Source organism: Clytia hemisphaerica, unplaced genomic scaffold, assembly GCF_902728285.1.
Source record: "Clytia hemisphaerica strain Z4C2 unplaced genomic scaffold, Clytia hemisphaerica genome assembly, whole genome shotgun sequence".
NCBI lineage: Eukaryota > Metazoa > Cnidaria > Hydrozoa > Leptothecata > Clytiidae > Clytia > Clytia hemisphaerica.
The window spans coordinates 264633-285450 of record NW_027104138.1 but is presented as its reverse complement, the minus strand read 5'-3'; the positions used below and the strand labels follow the sequence as shown (position 1 = coordinate 285450).

The 20818-nt window shown below is 36.9% G+C and overlaps 3 protein-coding genes across 3 annotated transcripts; all 3 read right to left on the bottom strand.

Annotated features, from left to right (window-relative positions):
* Positions 1-9489: 9489 nt before the first annotated feature.
* Positions 9490-10490, bottom strand: LOC136813709 (selenocysteine lyase-like). The gene is made up of 3 exons (XM_067070209.1): positions 10237-10490; positions 9769-9873; positions 9490-9500 (listed from the first exon to the last, which is right to left on the bottom strand). Exons 1-3 carry the CDS (start codon positions 10460-10462, stop codon positions 9490-9492), a joined length of 342 nt encoding a protein of 113 aa, XP_066926310.1. The 5' UTR covers positions 10463-10490.
* Positions 10491-11984: 1494 nt separating this feature from the next.
* LOC136813690 (uncharacterized) lies at positions 11985-15368 on the bottom strand. The gene is made up of 5 exons (XM_067070188.1): positions 15228-15368; positions 14710-14782; positions 13460-14406; positions 12688-12801; positions 11985-12265 (listed from the first exon to the last, which is right to left on the bottom strand). Exons 1-5 carry the CDS (start codon positions 15267-15269, stop codon positions 11996-11998), a joined length of 1446 nt encoding a protein of 481 aa, XP_066926289.1. The 5' UTR covers positions 15270-15368; the 3' UTR covers positions 11985-11995.
* Positions 15369-20114: 4746 nt separating this feature from the next.
* Positions 20115-20564, bottom strand: LOC136813708 (cathelicidin-B1-like). Its single transcript, XM_067070208.1, has one exon. It carries the CDS (start codon positions 20562-20564, stop codon positions 20115-20117), a length of 450 nt encoding a protein of 149 aa, XP_066926309.1.
* Between the last annotated feature and the right edge of the window lie 254 nt (positions 20565-20818).

Here is a 20818-nt window from a genome sequence, read left to right as displayed (position 1 = left end):
AGCAATGCAACGACTTCAAAAGTGTTTTTCTTAACTTCCATCCCCTTTCAGACACATTGAAGAGTCATTTTGCTCTATTTATCATCATTTTTCACTGAAATTTCATTTTTGTCCTAACAACCTTTTGTCCGGCATTGTCTGAATTTTAAGAAAAAATTGAACAGGGGGGTCTTCTCTGAAGTGGCAATTTTTCCATCAAAGTATCTCAATCGAACACCAGAAGAAATTTCTAATTATTTCGACCATCACACACACAGCAGGAATTATACCAAAAAAATCAAAAAATCAGCCATTTTCAGAAGTATTGACACCCCCCCCCTCAAATAGACTCAAATGTGGAGCAATAGAAAATGCTGAATCAGCAAAAATAAATTTTGAGACTCAGGAATGATCCTCAACTACAATAGAGACAATTTCAATCTGAAACTACCATTTATATTCCCAAAAATTTGAGCTGGAAAATACACTGAGTCTCAGAATTCTCAGACAATGCTGGACAAAAGGTTTGTAGACTTCTGCAATAGTTGCAAAATACTTCAATATCGATCAAAAACAAGTTCCCAAGAGGCTCTGGGTGCTTTCCAAACCTATCCAAAGTCTTTGAAAGTCAGCCACTGCAGTCTAACCGCAAGGGCAAACCACAAGGGCTTGTTAACTGGCTTACACCAGTATCAAAAAACGCTGATTTTTTTGCTTGTGGTTCCCTCAAAAGCAATTCAAAAGCAATGCAACGACTTCAAAAGTGTTTTTCCTTAACTTCCATCCCCTTTCAGACACATTGAAGAGTCATTTTGATCTATTTATCATCATTTTTCACTGAAATTTCATTTGTCTACAACCTTTTGTCCGGCATTGTCTGAATTTTTAAGAAAAAATTGAACAGGGGTCTTCTCTGAAGTGGCAATTTTCCATCAAAGTATCTCAAAATCGAACAACCAGAAGAATTTCTAATTATTTCGACCATCACAGCAGGAATTATACCAAAAAAAAAAATCAAAAAATCAGCCATTTTCAGAAGTATTGACACCCCCCCCCCCCCCCAATAGACTCAAATGTGGAGCAATAGAAAAGCTGAATCAGCAAAAAATAAATTTTGAGACTCAGGAATGATCCTCAACTACAATAGAGACAATTTCAATCTGAAACTACCATTTATATTCCCAAAAATTTGAGCTGGAAAATACACTGAGTCTCAGAATTCTCAGACAATGCTGGACAAAAGGTTTGTAGACTTCTGCAATAGTTGCAAAATACTTCAATATCGATCAAAAACAAGTTCCCAAGAGGCTCTGGGTGCTTTCCAAACCTATCCAAAGTCTTTGAAAGTCAGCCACTGCAGTCTAACCGCAAGGGCAAATCACAAGGGCTTGATTAACTGGCTTACACCAGTATCAAAACGCTGATTTTTTGCTTGTGGTTCCCTCAAAAGCAATTCAAAAGCAATGCAACGACTTCAAAAGTGTTTTTCTTAACTTCCATCCCCTTTCAGACACATTGAAGAGTCATTTTGCTCTATTTCTCATCATTTTTCACTGAAATTTCATTTGTCTACAACCTTTTGTCCGGCATTGAAAATGAAAATATGCACATGGCTGCATAAAGAAATAAACATAACATTTAAAAGCAATTTGTTTGCAATTAAATAGATAGTTCGACATAAAGAATCAAAAGTATGCACAAGAGGTGGTTTCGCAGTGGGAAGAGATTAACCTCAACAATAGAAGAAGAAGAAAAGGAAGAAGAAGAAAAAGAAGAAGAAGAAGAAAAAGAAGAAGAAGAAGCAATCAGCTCAACTGAAGAAGAAGAAAGTCTGGAATCAACTGAAGAGAAAAACATCTCCAGCTCAAGCAAAGAAGAAGAAAAAGATTTAGAATTCCCAAAAGAGCAAGTTGCAACAGTTGATACAACCTTACCATATACCGTTCCATCACCAGCAGACTCAAGCCCAGATCAATCACCAATTAGAAAGCAAAAGAAGGTCTTCCACGTCCCAATAAGGATAAACGCTATCATGGATGGTGGCAGAAGCGAAACAGAACCAAAGGAGATGAAAGAATATTCCTTGTTTCCTAGAGGAAGAGGAGACGCAGACAAAATTGAAAGTGTAGGAATGGAGAGCGTCAAAAATGAAGGAGACTACGTTCAACCAATCGGCACGAAAAAGGATGATGAACTAGTATCCGCTTTCGAGAAGATGGTGATGAATAGCACAACTCAGCAGGACAAACAAACGGTGTTGAATACCAGAATCACTGATCTGCCCACATTCGGTGACAAGAACTTGACTGTAAAGCAATTTTTTATGAAATTCGAGCGCTATGCAATCCTGAATGGCTGGACAGATGATCAGAGAGCGCTGATCCTACCAACCTGTCTGGTGAATCGAGCACTCTCCTACTATGACACTCTCACACCGGGAGTGCAAAAGGATTACAAGCAATGCAAGGACAAGTTTATGGATCATTTTAACGCGCCAGAGGAGCTGGCAAAAAGAAGAACGATGCTGTTCACCGAGAAACAAGGAGATATGAATTTAGATGAGTACCTGACCAAGATCGAACAGTGTTTCGGGGAGTTGGGAACTCCCGATGCCACAAAGATTGACATTCTGGTTGCAAACCTAAGACCAAATCTCAGCTATCAGCTCCAGATGAGGCAGCCTAGAACCTATGATGAGGCTGTGAGATACATTCAGCTGAAAGATGCACTCCACCGACCAGAAGGAGAGAGCATTGGAGTTCAGGAGATAATCAGGCTCTTGAAAAGTCATGCACGGCCAGACGCCGGATACCTGGACAACAACGACGTTGATCACGTTGGAATCACAAGGCAATTGCAGCAAATGAGGGGATCAAGGAGTAGACAAAGATCCTCGGTCAATACAATGTCGCACAACCAAGGTAGTGCACAGAAAACATGTAGTTTCTGCAAGAAGAAAGGTCATGTTGAATCCCAATGTTTCACCAAAAAGCACCAGAATCTGAAATGTTACGCATGTGACAGAATCGGTCACATTGCCAGCAGATGTCGATCCAAGTTCCGAAACCAACGATTCGATGGCAACAACACAGAAGAATGACTAGGCCTACCCATGGTCAAATTTGCAATCAATAAAAAGGAAATGAAATTCCTGGTTGACACTGGATCACTTGTCTCAATCATCAGCGTTCAAATGATGAAAAAACTACGCATGAATATTGAAGAAAAATCCAAGATATCCTTAATGAGTGCTTCTGGAACGCCATTGCGCACCAAGGGATTCGTAAACCTGAAAATGATGGTGAAAAAAGATGTATCAATCACTCACAAATTTCTGGTCCTGGAAGGTATCGCAACAGATGCCATCATTGGTGCGGATTTCCTGAAGCAGCATGGTTTAAAGGTAGACTTTCAAAACCAAAGCATGTCATTTGAACTAAACAAGAAGAAAGTCGAGGTGGCCATCCACATATCCGAGCATAACAAACCTGAGGAAGTCATGCATATCCCTCCTGAAGAGAGTAAACAATTCTTCATGGGCTTTGATGATTTCCAGGATTACAGAAAGATGACCCTAGCTGATGAACTTAGTGTCAACATGTTCACCTCCATAGAGAAGAACCCAGTATCAACTGACAGTGCTGTCTGCGTCATCACAAATGTATCAGATGACAAGATTGAGTTCAAAGCTTCTGCACCAATAGGATATTCAGAGGAAGACACTCAAGATCCAAGCTTACCACCACACAACGAAATAAAGCCCACCTTGGTGCCGAAATCGAGCTGTCTAAATGCTGAGCAAGAGAAGAAAATTGATCAGCTTGTTGAAGAGTACAGCACACTGTTTCCAGATGCATCGCAGCCACTTGGTTCAACAAACAGAGTAGAGCACAAAATTGAGCTATTGGATCCAACGCCAATTCGACAGCAGCCTTACCGTGTTGGACCATTCAAGAGAAAGGAAATTGAGAGTCAAGTCCAAGATCTACTACGGAAAGGTATCATACGTGAAAGTAAGTCTGAATACAGTAGTCCGATTGTATTGGTGACTAAACCAGGAGGTGGTTGGAGGATGTGTGTTGACTACAGGAAAATTAATACAGCATCCAAAAAATTCGCGTATCCTATCCCGAACACGTCTGATATCTTAGCTGCCCTGCATGGAGTAAAGTTCTTCTCAACGATGGATCTGATGTCTGGATTTCATCAAGTGAAAATGGAAGAGTCGTCGATACCGTTAACCGCCTTCACATGTCACTTGGGTTTGTTCGAGTACGTCAGAATGCCCTTTGGCTTGCAAGGAGCAAGCAGTACATTCGAGAAGTTACTGGAAGATGTGCTGCAGAAGGTCAGAGGACGCTGCGTCCTTGTTTTCATAGACGACATCGTAATCTTCAGTCAAACGTTTGAAGAACATCTTGAGCACCTACGAGAAGTCTTTAAACTTCTAAAAGAGGCAGGATTGACAGCAAAAAGATCAAAATGCAACTTTGGAAAAGATTCGCTCAAATTTCTTGGACACATCGTGTGCAGAGAAGGAATTCTACCATCGCCAACCAACCTGTTATCTCTGAAAAACAAGACACCACCAAGCAACAAAAAGGAGTTACAATCAGTGTTAGGATTGATTGCCTACTATCGGAGATTCATTAAGGATCACTCCAAAATTACGAAGTCGATGTATGACTTGCTGAAGCTAGATGTAACATTCCAATGGGATGCAGAGCTACAAGATAACTATAAAAAGCTTATAGAGACGCTTCTACATCCACCATTGCTGGCCTATCCAGATTTTACCAAAGCATTCAACCTGAACACAGACGCATCAGGCACTGCGATTGGTCACGTGCTCACGCAGATAGGTTCAGACGAAAAGGAGCACCCAATCTTTTATGGTGGAAGGAAGTTGAACAAGGCAGAATGCAACTATACCGTGACAGAAATGGAATGCCTGGCAATGTTGCACGGAATTAAAACGCACTACTTCATTCTGGAAGGAAGTAGTTTCACAGTGCACACGGATCACCAACCGTTGGTCCACCTATTTAACGTTAAGGAAAAAAACGAGTAAGCTAGCTAGGTGGTATCTGTACCTCCAGCAATTCGACTTCCAAATCATCTACAAGCCAGGATTAAAGAACAGAGATGCCGATGGAATATCAAGATTGCCACAAGAAATCAATGTTATTTTGAAAGTGAGCGAAGAAACCGAAGCTGAAGATTGGTTAAAGCAATTGACGGAAGAAGATGAATTCAAGAATTACGAGGTGAATGACAAATTATATCTTGACGATAATGGTTTTCTACACAGAATCGTGAATAAAAACAACCAGATTGAGAAGCGTCTATGTATTCCAAGAAAGTACCGAGAACAACTGATACATGAAGGCCACGCCACCCCTTTCGCAGGGCACCTGAATTCAGAGATCGTCTATCAAAAGCTGAAGTCTGAATACTACTGGCCAGAAATGATGAAGGACATCATCACAAAAGTGAAGCAATGCGAGAAATGTGCCATTTTCAAAGGAAAGAAAAAGGTGTGTGAACTGTATCCCTTAGAAGCAAGTGCTCCGTGGAAGGACATTTCTGTTGATGTCCTAGGTCCTTTTGTTGAAACCAATAGTGGAAATCGCTACATCGTATCATTTGTGGATCGATTTAGCGGATGGCCAGAATGTTTTGCAGTCGCTACAACGGAAACCCCAATCATTGCATCACTCCTAGTGAACGAGGTTATTGCAAGGTTTTCAACCCCGTCAACCATTCTATCAGATTGTGGAACAAATTTCATCAGTAGCCTAATGAAAGAAGTATGCAGAATTCTTGGAATAAAGAAGTTACAAACAGCACCTTACTCACCAAAGTCGAATGGGCAAGTAGAAAGATTCAATAGAGTCATAGCAAATGGTCTATCCACCCTGATTGATACGAACCAAAGAAACTGGGACGCAAAACTCCCGTTGGTGTTATTCGCATATCGATCCTCCGTGAACAAGACCAGAAAAGTCTCGCCGTTTGAAATAAACTTTGGAAGAATTGCTCAGCAGCCTACTGAAGTCCCAATCTCTAAAGATGAGATGAACTACCAGACTCCAAATCAGTACCTGCATCACCTCAAAAGAAAATTGTATAATTTGCACCAGCAGGTAAAGACGAACTTGGACGATAGCAAAGAATATTCACGATTAAGGTCAGTAAGGAATGCAACCAGACACCAAATAGGAGATGAAGTCTACATTACCATACAGAGAAAGGTCAAGAATCTGTCACGAAAGCTTACACCTAAATGGGAAGGACCATTTGTCGTGTCAAGGGAAAATCATCCTTTATATCAAGTCAAAAAGAAAGAAAGTGATGTCCCAACGCGAGTTCATTTCGACAGAATGAAGCCATGGAAAACTATAGAAGAATTGGATGGTGCAGCCACTCAAGAAGTTCCTAGAAATGAAGCTGCCAGAAAACCGAATCCCCAAGCAAAAGAAGCCACTTTGTCGCAAGAGAAGGATGGCAAGGCGAAAAATGGCTATCTACCCGAAGATTTCTATCTAGTGGAAAAATTGATTAAACACAAGAAAACCAGAAATGGAATCAGGTTCCTGGTCAAATGGTTGAACTATGATGAGAATCAAAACACTTGGGAGCCAACGGAAAATATTCCTAAGGAAATAATAGAGGAATATTGGCGAAGCAAGGCAAGAAAATGAAATCCTTTGAATAATCAAACGAGCATCAAAAGCAAAAGAATGTTCGATTAAATTTCCTTATAAGGAAAACGACATGACTAATAAATTATGAATTATAAAATGAATGAATGAATGATTTAAACGGAGATACAGTCGTGTTGAATAGAAGCCAAACTCAGAAGCTTTTACCCGATATCAACAAGTTAAAGAGAATCACTTGGTACTTGAACAGATCTTAGTGAAGATACAAGAGGAGTGAAGCTAAATACAAAATGATCGGGCATTTAATCTTCACTATTTTAAGTATCTCGAATATTGAAGCAAAAACTTCAAATAATAAAATTTTTTTTGAGAATAACCTCAATGAAACAGCAACGAACAATGTAACCAATGCATCGCCAAAACTGAAGATGTTTGATTGCAGAAGAAGCAAGGTGTTGGGAATATATTCCCCACAAACCACAAGTTCTTGTGAGAACTTGAATGGCAAAGCAACAGAAGTATATGTCAAAGATCACAAAATCTACAAGTTTGACCCGAAGACTACCCACTTCTTCATATATGTATGACGAGTGATGGAAGTGAAGGAAACATGTAGTGGAAAATACAAGATGTCATCGAGGACATCATAAGTGATCACAAAGAAATCATGCTTGAGGAAGAGTTTCATCTTCCTCCAGTAACAATATCAGAAATAATGTCTCGAATTTATGGCGCCATCAGCGACTTAGCAGGTCTAACGAAAATCAAACAGAGAGACCAAATCCGCCCTCTACTAGTGAACAAAGTTTTCAAAGTAATGTCGAATTGGTAAGAATTGTCCAAAAGCTTATAAAGAAAGAGATGAAAACTTATATAAAAAATACAGAAGGCATCAAACGAAATAATTCGAAAAGAATGCACAAACGGAAGAAACCAAAAAGCAGCTCCAAGAAAATCGAAGCTGTCGTTAATGTTCCAGGAAAGAGCATGCAGACAAAAAGGGTTAAAACCAGAATTGTTCCTTAAGCATCCAAAGATATCATTGAAAGGACCTTTCGTTTACAATGGATGCTCAAGAAAAGTAATAATAGGTGTCACTGCTATATAGATTTTAACAGTTCTGGCACTGGTGCTACTACTTCTGTTGAGACCACCAACGCAGAATCACACCCCACTAGCTTGCAATCAGAAGACTATACCCAACGCGTTTAACTCTACAACATATGTAATTGAGACAACTGAAATTGGAGCAAGGGAAGGCAAGGTGATTGCATCAAACACCGAAGCCAATGCTGTGATGGAGATAATGATACCGGAAGTTCTCCAGGAGAGGTTTAAATTTGGAAGTTATTGATGGTCACCTGGAAGACCGAGGCGAACATGACTGCGAAATCCTCCATAAAGTGCCGACAAAGAATATACAAGAAAAGCACCAAAGAGTTAAAGTAAATTGGCGCATTATTTAATCATGCTAAATTATTGTGTATAAGAAAACATGCGCCAAAATCTCTAAAACATTGTTTGTTGATTGATCGCCAGGTATGAAGAATTGATTTCACCAAGAAGACAAATTCAGTTTGACTTTGTATCTGTTAAAACGTTTCTAAATGATTGTGTTGGTAGCTGTTTGAACAAGGCCATTGTTGAGTGATCAATTGGGCAAAGGATCGGCTATCTTTGAGAATGAAAAGTACAGCCAAATCAGATAGTCGTTGACGAATGGAAGTATAACGTGCTATACAAGTATAGAGAGCAGTTGCCAACAGCAGAAGAAAATACAAGAACAAAATGTACACTGTGGAAACCAATCAACAATTTAGAAGTTTAAATGCAAATGCCAGAGCGGCAGTGAGAGAGGAGCTGCAGGAACGTGTGCGAAGTAATCACCAATTCGTAATCAGGCAGAACTCGTCCCTCTCATGGTTCACACCACGTTGGTACCTATGGTTCATGTACCACACAATGCAGGGTGAATTGAGCTCGATGGGATACGGATCACGCCCCTTACCGTTTGGAGGATTCGTGAACGATCCACACTATCAGGAACTATTTGCGAGAGCTGGCAGCATAGTGGAAAGGGAGCATCAAAGAATCTTAAGACGGGTCCGAAGGAGAGGAACGGTACGTGTGGACCTCACACGACTCATATCCTGGACGGACGAACAATTCATCATGCGACCACTAGCCAGACGCACCGGTAATGGAGCTGATGGATTGTCACGTAATCGAGTAATAAGGGATTGGACGCGCGGGACAAACGTTTCTCTTCGCAACACAAACGACGAACGCGCGACGAACGAACCGTGTTGCACGGTTTGCATGGACCAGATTGGCAACAGCGACATGCAAACCAGTTGCTGTGGGCAGCCAGCGTTCTGCAGGAATTGTTTGAGTATTTATATAGATTTGTCTTCGGACAGCACCTATCCTGTGGCAAAGCGTTGCCCACTGTGCAACCGGGAATGGCCTGACGGTCCAATGATGGTACCAAGAGAAGAAGAACAATAAACCAAAAAAGATTGTAGTATTTTATATTAGAAAATTATTATTTATTTAGTTTTAGAATTTATTTTTGACGAAATCTTGTAACGAGGACGTCACATTTTTTTTTGTTGGGGGTTGTCAGGCAGCCATATTTTATTTTCGCTCACCTTCGGTATGGCTAGCATGCCGAAGGATATTTGATAAGGAGCCTGCAACTTTCAAGATAGACAATTAATATATATTTTATGGAGTAAAGACATGCAGATAGTGCATACTAAAAAGTAACTTCAAATTAATCTCGATCAATTGTTATCCCCGGAACAGTAATGTCAACCCTCGGCTGACAGATAAAAAGTTTTTATTAGTGGTCATCTAATATGAAGATACAAATATAAAACAGCAAATTTTAATTTCAAAGCGTTATCTTTTACGTAGTATTTAACTAAAAAAATGCATAATTTCCATAGAAATAATTCTATCCTAAAAAGATTTGGCCGGGATTTGATTTGACGAATGAACGATTTGTAATATTTTAGCAAGGATTTAATTTAGCGATTTTTGTCAAAATTCACCAAATTTGCCAAATTTAATCCCCGCCAAAATTAATCCACTTAAAGTAGTTGATTTGAGATAATCTTACTGTGTTCTTTATGAAATTCATTGAAATACTTGCAAGCCATCCAGATCATATGATTGTTTGCTTCTGTACCACCAGATGTGAAGGTCAACTCAGATTCTTTGCTACCTAAAAATACAAAAAATAATTCTCCCAGAAAGTCTTTTTCACAATGGGCTGTTACATTTCATTTCCATACAAGAGGGGTGGACTTTGTATAAGCGTTTTTATAACCTTTTCTTCAGAAAACAGGCTCAGTTATGCTTAAGCTATATTTTGGAATCAAGCTCAAATTATGCATGTGATATTTTCCTGAAAAAAATATTGGATGATTAAAAATGGAAAGAAAAAATGAACCTTCCCAAGTACACAACCCATGACCAATGACCAATAACCAAAGCTCGCTGATATGCTAATGATTTGTTTATTTTTTATATCCAGGGCTCAATATGCTTATAAATGTCATGCTTATAACAAAAATATGTATGTTACCATTAATCATTTTGAGCAAGTGATGTCTAGCCTCTGTAATCATTTGTTTAGCCTTGACACCAATTTGATATGAGCTACTTGGGTTAGCCCATCCAGTGACCAGAGATGACCCAATCACCTTGATAACTGAAGGAGCAAGTGGTGTTGTAGCATTGTAATCCATAAATATCCGGTTTTCTGTATCTGTTTCATTGGTGTGAGTAGAAGTACCATTAGATGCCACCATGTTTTTTTATTTTATTTATTTATTTCATTACCTTTGTATTTTAAAATAAAAATGGCAATCTTTAGAAATATTTGTTATAAGAGAATGTTAACCGTCCATAGGTACTTGAAGTACAATCAGTGAATTGGGAAATGTTTCCCAAATTTTTATGAAAACTTACTGGAAATGGTTAGTCCAGGACTAGTTCAAAAGAAAGTCAGCTAAATCAAAATCAATTGGTTTGCTTTGATGACAAGAAGAGACAGGAGGAATCTTCATGAAACGGAAGAACCTAAGACCAAAAGAATTTCAAAAGGTGACAATTTCTTCAAAGCTTTCTTGATCAATAAGTTGATTTGTTTGAAGTTCAATAAAAGGAAAGATGTTATCGCCATTCAAAATTTTTGAAAAGAGTTTCCACTTAAACTCTTAAGTCCTCCTTGTGGCTTTGTGCTATAAGAATGCAGAAAACATTAAACTAATACACTAAAAGGCTTCATCACTGAAACTAGTGATTAGTCGAAAACACTATTTTTTTAATGATATCTACAAGGTACAAAAATACACCAAATTAGGGATATATACATTAAAAATTAAAGAAAAAACACCTAAACACACATCTTTTCTAGTTTCACTTAATTGATCTAAACATTTAATTTAAGAAAAATAAAGAAATTCTGAAATGAGAAAAAGTGATTAAAGCTGCCACATGCACAAGTATATAACTCTTAATGAGGTGTGATAAAGAAAAGCATTATCATCATTAAGCTAAACCTCAAACATTCAAACAAACAATTCAAACCAGTTCAAACTGATAAAGTAAAAACATTGGAAAAAAACTATCTAAAATGCAAGTAAAAACTAGAATCTTATTTTTCAAAAACATTAAAATATGATCTTATAATCTGTTAGAAACATAAAAATAAACGAAAACACCCTCATTCAAGAGCAATTAAAAAAATAATTATTTCAATTTGAAAATAAAAAGAATAGAGTGTTACTTCAATTTGTACCAGGAAGACTAATTCTGTATCAAATAATATTTTTTAATAATTTTTTTAAAACAGGCTTTGTCATTTGAAAACTTCAGACATGTGGTCAATCACACTAAATTTTAAATTCTTCTGATACCTAAGTCTAAATTTATGGTAAGTGATTAATCAAACTCCGCAGAGATTTTAGGTGTGTGTGGACGCGACCACACTCAAAATGATTCAGCCTGTTAAAATGACTTTACACCGAAGAGGGCTTAAATAACATCCAATATTTCCCTGTCTCACAGCCCCAGTGGAACTTCTTCCTGCAGTGGGGATGAAAATTTATTTTCAAATTCTGATCAGGATAGAAATCCTTTTGTTCTCAGGTAAAAAAAATATGATGGGGATGGTTTTGGAGTGCAATTTTTCAAATGGAGATAAAATCAAAGTCAATTTTCCAGTGGGGCTGAAAATGTAAGGTATTTTTACAAAATATTGGCTGAGTTTTCCAGCGGGGCTGGGGTTCAAGTGGGTCTGTGACACAGGGGTGTATTTCAATATTAAATCCACAGATTATTTACCCCAGTGACACAAAGAAAGCTTGTTGTGAGACAATCCTTCTATTGATTTCTTCCAGAATGTGTGAATATAACTCCTTCTTTTCTGCTGGCACTCTACTTTGCTGAGAAACCCAATGTTGGTCTTCTCCCGCATCCATCTGGTAGATTTCTTGGTACATCCTCTCAGACATCATGTTGTTTGGTGATAAAAAATTACGTTTGACTGACCTCTCTAATGAACGGTTTCCCATTGGTGAGGTTAATGTTTTCGTTGGTGATTTATAATCCTGAAAAAAGATATTGAATAGTTTTGAATTCAGAATCTCTTGTTCTCATTCTATTAAAAACTGATACCAATACCTTAAAAACTGTTAAGAAATTTAAGTTTTTTTTTTAACTCTGTACTTTCAGTTTTATTGAAAGTGAAGTTAACACAGAGTAGTATATTGCAAGATTTATAAAACAATTTCTTCTCAATTTCATAAAAAAGTGTAGGATAATTTTGGCAAAAAACCAAAAGAAAAGTATCTAAATTAGCTCAAAATGTAGATCATTTGGATTCTATTGAGTTTATGTATCCTGTGTTTTTCATACTGGAGTTACTTTCAATTGTAATTATTCTACATTCCTGGTCTTTTACATCAAAACTGTGGGGTATTATATGGAATTTCTCCATTGCTAAAAAAATATATATTAACTTATTACTTACAGGATCTCTATCATTATCATCATCATCATCAAACAACGCTGCATATGGATCATGGAAAAATCCATATAATGGTGGAACTGCGGTTGCTGGTCTTCCTCGTTTCTTTTTTGGTGGCTAAATCGAATGAAACAGATGATTTCAGATTCTGCTTGAAACTGAGGGGCTCTTTTATGATGGTGGGCTAGCATAGTAGACCAGCGTCCGAGATTCAAAAAAGGCCTTAAAAATGGTTTTCGTAGGGCACCCCTTAGATCAGGGCAAATTTTTGATATTATGCTCCTAATAGGGTGTAGAATTGACAAAAAAAATTGCCTTTCGAATCTCCTGCAGTTTTCGAGTGAATCGATTTTTAGTTAATCGATAGAACTTATCAAGGGTCCCCCCTTTACTAACGGTTTTTTCGAAGTCTGAAAATCAAATATCTGAGACTACCAACGGATTCAGCGTGAAAAGTAGATAAAGAAAATGGGGTTATTTATTAAGTTTCGACCACCTGGTGCCGAGAAATGGCATTTTTAAGGCGAAAAATCGACGTTTTTGGCGTTTTCCGATGACGTCAGCATTTTCCTAGGAGCATTTTCAGAAAAGATCATTCCCACAACTGGATAGCTCGGAATTAGCAGTATCCAAAAATGGTATGGTTTGTCAACTTTCAATGTATATATATTTCATTTTTAAGGTGGATAAATATGCTGAAAAACTGCTGACTCAGCAAAAAATATCGATAATTTTCAATATTTAAACCAAAATATCTCGAGTAGTAGGTTCATACCTGGCCAATCTTTGCCTCAATCTTGTTTTCAGTTTTTTCTTTTCGTGGTCTACCCACTGGTCTCTTAATTTTATCAACAACAATTGGATATTTACGAGGTCTTCCAACTGGGCGTTTCAACTTCCCATCTTTTATGGTCGCACCAGAAAGAAATGGTCCATTTTTCATCAAATGGCTTAATGGGACATCATCATCATCTTCTCGAAGTTCTGCTCTAGACTTGATCATTAATTTTCGAATGTATTTTGGGATTTTTACTCTGGTCAAACATACATCATCCTCAACTATATCTTCACTTTCAGAATTGGAAGAGTCTTGTGAGAGCTCTGACAATGTTGGTAATGGAATTTTCTTGGATTCATCTTTTACAATTTCTATACAAGCTTCAATGTTTTGTAGAAGAAGCTCATCAGAAGATAATTCTAAAATCTCCTCCGATTCTAAAGTAGTAGATCCTCCATCTATTTCGTTTTCATTGTTTATTCTATCTAATTTCGTTCCACTAAATTCACCATCACTCCCAATTTCTCTAAGCATATTATCAACACCTGTGAAAGTTTTTCGTGCAAATGTATCAAATTTTCTTGCTCCAGTTTCCCCTCCATCTATAGCATTTGATTGTTCAGCTTCTTGTATTGAATTGTTATCGCCACTCAGTTGCAATTGCGCATCAGATTGTTTCAAATTATTACTAAAAAGCTTTTCAAATTTAGATGTCTTTGTTCTATCACGTTTAGGATAAAGTTTTTCCCCTTGGTAATATGTAGTTTTATTAAGAGTTGATTCACCAGATTCAGCTTGTTGCGGTTTAGTAGATGTTGACGTACCAGCAGAATAAATAAAATCGCTGTCTTGATATTTATGTTTCTTTGCACGTATTGGTCGTCCATCATCTTCATCTGGTTCACGAGATGAACGTAAACGATCTGATGTTATCACAATTGGACCTTGATGAAAAATTAATAAATTATATTAGGTTTAAAATGTGTAACCATAATAATTTGCTTTTACTAAAATTTATGTTTCCCGAACTTGCTCATAGTCATACCATAAAAGCAATGAGTTGTATTTCATTTTAAATTACCAGACAAACAAAAGATTTTTCACTCAAGTTAAAAACAATTTATAGAATTATTTCTTAACCAACAAACTTTTTTTTTTTATGTCCACAATCAAAAATGAAAAATATTCACAATTGGGACAATATTAAAATTTTGGTAGCACTTTATCATATCTTATATTTCATTTACTTTCTTGGAAACCTCTTTTCTTCTTTTCCAAAAAGACATGTCCACAATCACAAACCTTTTTGGCTGAAGCAACCTTAAAATAAACAAAACATTTTCAAAATGGCTTAAAAAGTAAATATATAAAAACCTCTACCTTATTAACACTAACAAAGCTTTAAAAATTGGAATCTTTCATAGCAATAATGATTTGAAGTCATTAGGAATTTAATTAAATCAAACAGACCAAAAGATTGCATCAATAGACACTGATTTTTCATTGTAAAATTGACCTCTGTTTGGCTACTTTAATTGATAAGAGGTTCAATCTCACTTTGGTCTCCTGCTAATTAAAGATATTGTAATGAAATTTTTAAAGAAATAAAGTAAAAAAGGTCATCAGAGAAAGATAAACCTAACAATGGCATTGAAACTGAATTTCTAGAAGAAGACTTTGGTAGGAAAAACTGCTTATAAACATCCTTGTAACCAAAATAATTTGTGTTTGTTGTTTGTATATGATATTTCAAAATCTTACTTACCGTTTTATTGCAGCTTTTACATGTTTTTGTACCAATTCCCATCTTTTATAAAACTATCATAAGTAATCAAATATAAACAACATACATTTTATTTTTTCTCAATTCCTTATTAAGGTGGAATTCTTTATTTATTTATATACTCTAAAAAACAAGTTATAGAATTTAAAGAATAATGTTTGACTGTAAAACATATTTTGGCTTGATGAATTTACCCATATTCTGTCTGATGCTTCGCCAGAACAACAGGGGAAAAATTGTCAGAGTTCAGTCTATTATTAAGTTTTGATACTTTTCTAATTGATGAGCAAAAACCTCTCAGCATAAGGGGCAAACTCTGTCATCCTCCATGAAACTTTTGGAGTGACATATTATCAAAAGGAACAATTGGAAAATGAAGATAAAAAATGGAAAAATTTGCTATTTTTTTCATCTTAGAAATTAAAGAACATCATGTCACTGTGAAGAAACTTTTCCAAATAATTTATTCAATGGAAAGATAACTGATTTGATAATGTATAGGCCTATTTTTGCGCACTAGGCCACGCGAAAATTAAAAGGTGCGCGAATTAGCAAATAAGGAATTTTTAGTCACTTATGGCCCTTCTAAGGATTGCCTCTTCTCTTTGCTCCCGCCCCTCACCAAAGATAAGAGTATAGAAAGAAGAAAATAGGTTTCGTCTTGTGTCTTGACTTGTGTCTCGCAATTAATCATGATTTTTGATAAAAATATGTTATATTCATAGTACAGTGGAGCCTCTAATTAGCAAACACCACTGGGGAAACAGATTAGTGTCCGATAATTAGAGTGTCCGCCTTTTGGAGACTTTTTTATGCGGATTTGACTAGAAAAATGTAAAAATATGTAAAGAGAAACAAATTTTAGGATGCGCGAAAATAATAATAATAATAGGGGTGCGCGAATTTTAAAACGGGGTGCTCATACATAGTTACAGGGGTTTGTGCAAAAAAAACTAAACATTGAAAACTTTCCAAATCCCCCATTTCAGGCTAATCGCCCGTGTAAGAAGCACAACTGACGTCATCAAGCTGCATTCAGTTACCCTTGCATCTGTTTCTATATCCGTTTTAACATAACATATTAAACTTCGACGGATCAATGGACCGTTAAATGGTTTGATAGATCGACGGATCAGTGGCTCAACGGATCGATGGATCAAAGGATCGACGGATCGATGGATCAAGGATCGACGGATCACGGATCACGGATCAATGGATCAATCACTACTAGGTCAAAAAACATTGATTAGGCCAATGTTCAATGCTTTTCATTGACTGTCAGCAAGTTTTATTGACTGTCAAAATCAAATTATTGACAAAAAGTACTTAACGCTGACTGTCAATCAATTTTCTTGAAAACTAAAAGAATATATTGACTGTCAATATTGACAGTCAATTGTTTGTATTGACCGTTCATTACTTACATTGACAGCTGGCAACAAAATAATTGACAGTCAATAAAAATCAATGACTGTAAGAAAAGAAATATTGATGGTCAACAATGCAAACAATTTGTTGTCAATAACTTACAAATGACAGTCAATAAAACTTGATGACAGTCGATGAAATACATTGAATATGGGCCTAATCAATGTTTTTTGACCTAGTAGTGAATGGATCATGGATCTACGGATCGACGGATCAACGGGTCAAGGATCGACGGATCACGGATCAATGGATCAATGGATCGACGGATCAATGGATCAACGGATCAACGGATCAAGGATCGACGGATCAATGGATCAAGGATCGACGGATCAATGGATCGATGGATCGACGGATCAAATTTTGGGAAAATGGTGATGTCATTTTAACACCTTCCATCGTGTTTTACTCACATTGAGTTCAGTACTTTTTCAGACTTTTTCGTAAGCAAAAAAGTTGTTCAGTGTAAAAAATCCTTTCCAACGGTATATAATGGTATTTAATATGCCTAAACCATTATTTTATCGACGATATGTTGACGACAGTTTCCTGATCTTTAAACGACCTTCAGAAATGCATGTTTTTTTATGATTATCTAAATGGACTACATGCAAACATCAAATTTACCACGAGGAGGAGACTAACGGTATGCTACCACTTTTAGACGCTAAAGTGACCAAGGCTGATGGTAAATTCCTAACGAATACGTATTATAAGCCTACTCACACTGGGCTGTACACAAATTGGTACAGTTTTGCCGACCGAAAATACGAAATAAATCTGGTGAAAAATTTGTTTTTGCGAGCTTGGAAAATCTGCTCAAACGAAAAGATCTTTGATGCAGACTGTGACGTCATAATAGACAATTTGAAAAAGAATCGCTTTCCGGAGCCGCTTTTACGTGCTATCCATAAAAACTTTTTGCGAAAATGAAAGTTGACTCTTGTGATTCTGTTGAGGAAACTGCCTTAACTGTCCAGAGAAAATGTGTGAAAATGTATCTTCAATTTTTCGGAAATGACTGCTCAAATAAAATGAACCAATCTTGAGAAAAGCTAATAATTAAGTAATCGGAAATGTGCTTATAAAAAGAGAGATCACATTTGGCCCTTTTTCTTATAAAAAACACGTTTAGCAACCAAAATTTCATGCCTGAATACAACTTTTCTTTCACTTTACTTTGAGCAAACAAACATTATATAACGTCAATGGAGTAATTTGGTTTAGAACATTAATCTATGCTTATAAATAGTGATTCTCATAGATAAAAATGTGTTTTTTGAGCCAAAAATTTTTTTTGTGAAAATCTGCTTCAGCCATACTAACCATACTTTACCCATGATAACACCCTGCTTACATGCAAAAAATTAGAAAAAATTAATGATACAATTTTTCACAAAGTCCAAAGAACCCTTTTTTTAGCCGTTTTTTGGCTGAAATTTACCCAAAAAATGTTTTTCCGAAAATCGGGCTCCGTCACATTTTGGCCAACACCATATTACACCTTTGTACCAAAAATCAAAAGATTCCTATGATTCAATCCTGAGAAAAGTTGGTAACAGACGAACGGACGAACAAACGGACAAACAAAGGTCAATTTATAGGACCTCCAGGTCCAAAAATGTAAGATATACTATCGAATAGAGCCTAAAATTTTGACCGAGAAAATGTACAGCAACTTGCTTCTTACTTCAAAATACTAATGCAATTACGGCGTTTCAAAGCTTTTAAAACTACGGTAAAATGCGAAACTTGGAATTTACGTCAAAATCAGTACTTAACGTCAAAAAAGTCTAAAAACTGCAAATACATGTCACAATTTATCGACTCCACGAAAATCGAAATCTAATGGGCACCTTGACTTTGATATATTTTGAAAGCTGATGCATCAGCGCACTTTTCTATACCCCTTTTATCGACTTATCTGCAACCTAGCGGTCAGCAGTAAAGAAATTGTAAAAAATTCGAAGAAAAACCACTTCTCAAAACTACTTTAAATCCTCAAAATTATCGGTTTATCATCGTTATATTTTGCTGAATTCGGTTTTTTATTCAAGGATACGATGTAAAGTATCAGTCCGACTAATCAAAAGTCTTCTAAAGCGTGTTTGTGACTTGTTACTGATTTACTTGATTTACGTCAGACCTGTATTCTGGGAGGCACCTACATTCTGTGGGCCAGGGACTGTATGTATAATAAATGTTGACAATTGATTTTAACTGTTTTTAATGTTTTTACATCTATTTACTTTAATTTTAGACCTGAAGATGGATAATAATCTGAAATAGATTGTCAAAAAATAAAATAAGAAATTGTTGGTACAAATCTCATGAGAAAAAATAATAATTTAAGAAATTGTGAATTATGACGTTATAATTTGATGACGTCATAAATCGTAAAATCGCTATATATAACTTCAAAAGTAAATGTTCAATCTTAACCAAATTTGGACAAATGATGCATCTTACCAATAGCTAACTTTTTCAAAAAAAAATAAATAAAAAAAAATATTGACGTCAGCAAAAATCAGCAAAATTCGATTATTTGCAAAATTTGCTGACGTCATCATTTTTTTTGAAAAAAATGTTGAGTTCTCATAGCGTCAGCCTGGGTTTAGGTCCCAGGCAAAAATTAGGTCCCCCCTGAATTTTAAGTCCCCCCCAAGATTTATGAATTTTTCGTTAGCCCCCAGGACTTTTGACCATAGACACTTTCAAAAAATTGATCCAGTAAAAAAAATTTCCCAATGTAAATTACATTCAGCTCTAAGTTTAAGATAAATAAATTTGCACACTTTCTACAAAAATATTGCAGATTCAGATTCATGAGCTTCAATTTGAGTAATTGAAGCCAACTATTAAGCTGAATTATTTCAGCCCCCACTTTAAGTGATGAGATTTTAGCTCCCCCCAAGTACATAGGTCCCCCCAAAAAAGTGGTGTACTTCCAGCCCCCTCCTCTTTTGGGAAAAATTTAGGGTGTAACCCCTCCCCCAACCAGCAGGGGGGGCTGACGCTATGGTTCTTCAATACAAAAGGGAAAATGAAAAAGGATTTTATATTCCTTCGATCCATCGATCCATTGGTCCAATGATTCGTCAATCTGTTGATCTGTTGATTTGATCCATTGATCCGTCGATCCGTTGATCCATTGATCCATTGATCCATCGATCCCGCAGATCTATAAAGGCCGAAGGGCTAGATATGCAACTTTAAGCTTTCTCCAGCAAAAAAAAAGTGAAGCACAAATTTGACTTTTAAATTACGTGTGTGCGGGTGGATAGGATCTAGTATTTTAATTGTTTTCGGAGCACAACATAAAAAAAAGTGGTCGGCAAACGCTATTTCGCATCCTTCAAACCGGTGAAATTGCATATTTTAGTCACGTGACTTTGGTAGAAAATCCTTCCAAACCTAGCTTCACTTTTCAATAAAAGTAGTCATTTATCTAGCCCCCTTCGGGGGCTTTTCAGATCTGTGGTCGATCCATTGACCCGTTGATCCATCGATCCGTTGATCCGTCGATCCATCGATCCGTCGATCCGTCGATCCGTCGATCCATCGATCCATTGATCCGTTGATCCGTTGATCCGTTGATCCATTGATCCATCGATCCATTGATCCGTCTATCCATTTATCCATTGATCCTTGATCCTTGATCCGTTGATCCGTCGATCCATCGATCCATCGATCCATCGATCCATCGATCCGTCGATCCATCGATCCGTCGATCCATCGATCCGTCGATCCATCGATCCGTCGATCCGTCGATCCATCGATCCATCGATCCATCGATCCATCGATCCATTGATCCATTGATCCGTCGATCCTTGATCCGTCGATCCTTGATCCGTCGATCCATCGATCCATCGATCCGTCGATCCTTTGAGCCATCGATCCGTTGAGCCACTGATCCGTCGATCTATCGAACGATTTAACGATCCATTGATCCGTCTATCCCAGCGAAGTTTAATATATGTTATGTTAAAACGGATAGAAACAGATGCAAGGGTAACTGAATGCAGCTTGATGACGTCAGTTGTGCTTCTTGCACGGGCGATTAGCCCCATTTCAATTAATGCAATGAAAAATGAAACTTTTCTATGTTTCACTTTTTTGCACGCCTATTCTTCAAAATGAAAATATTC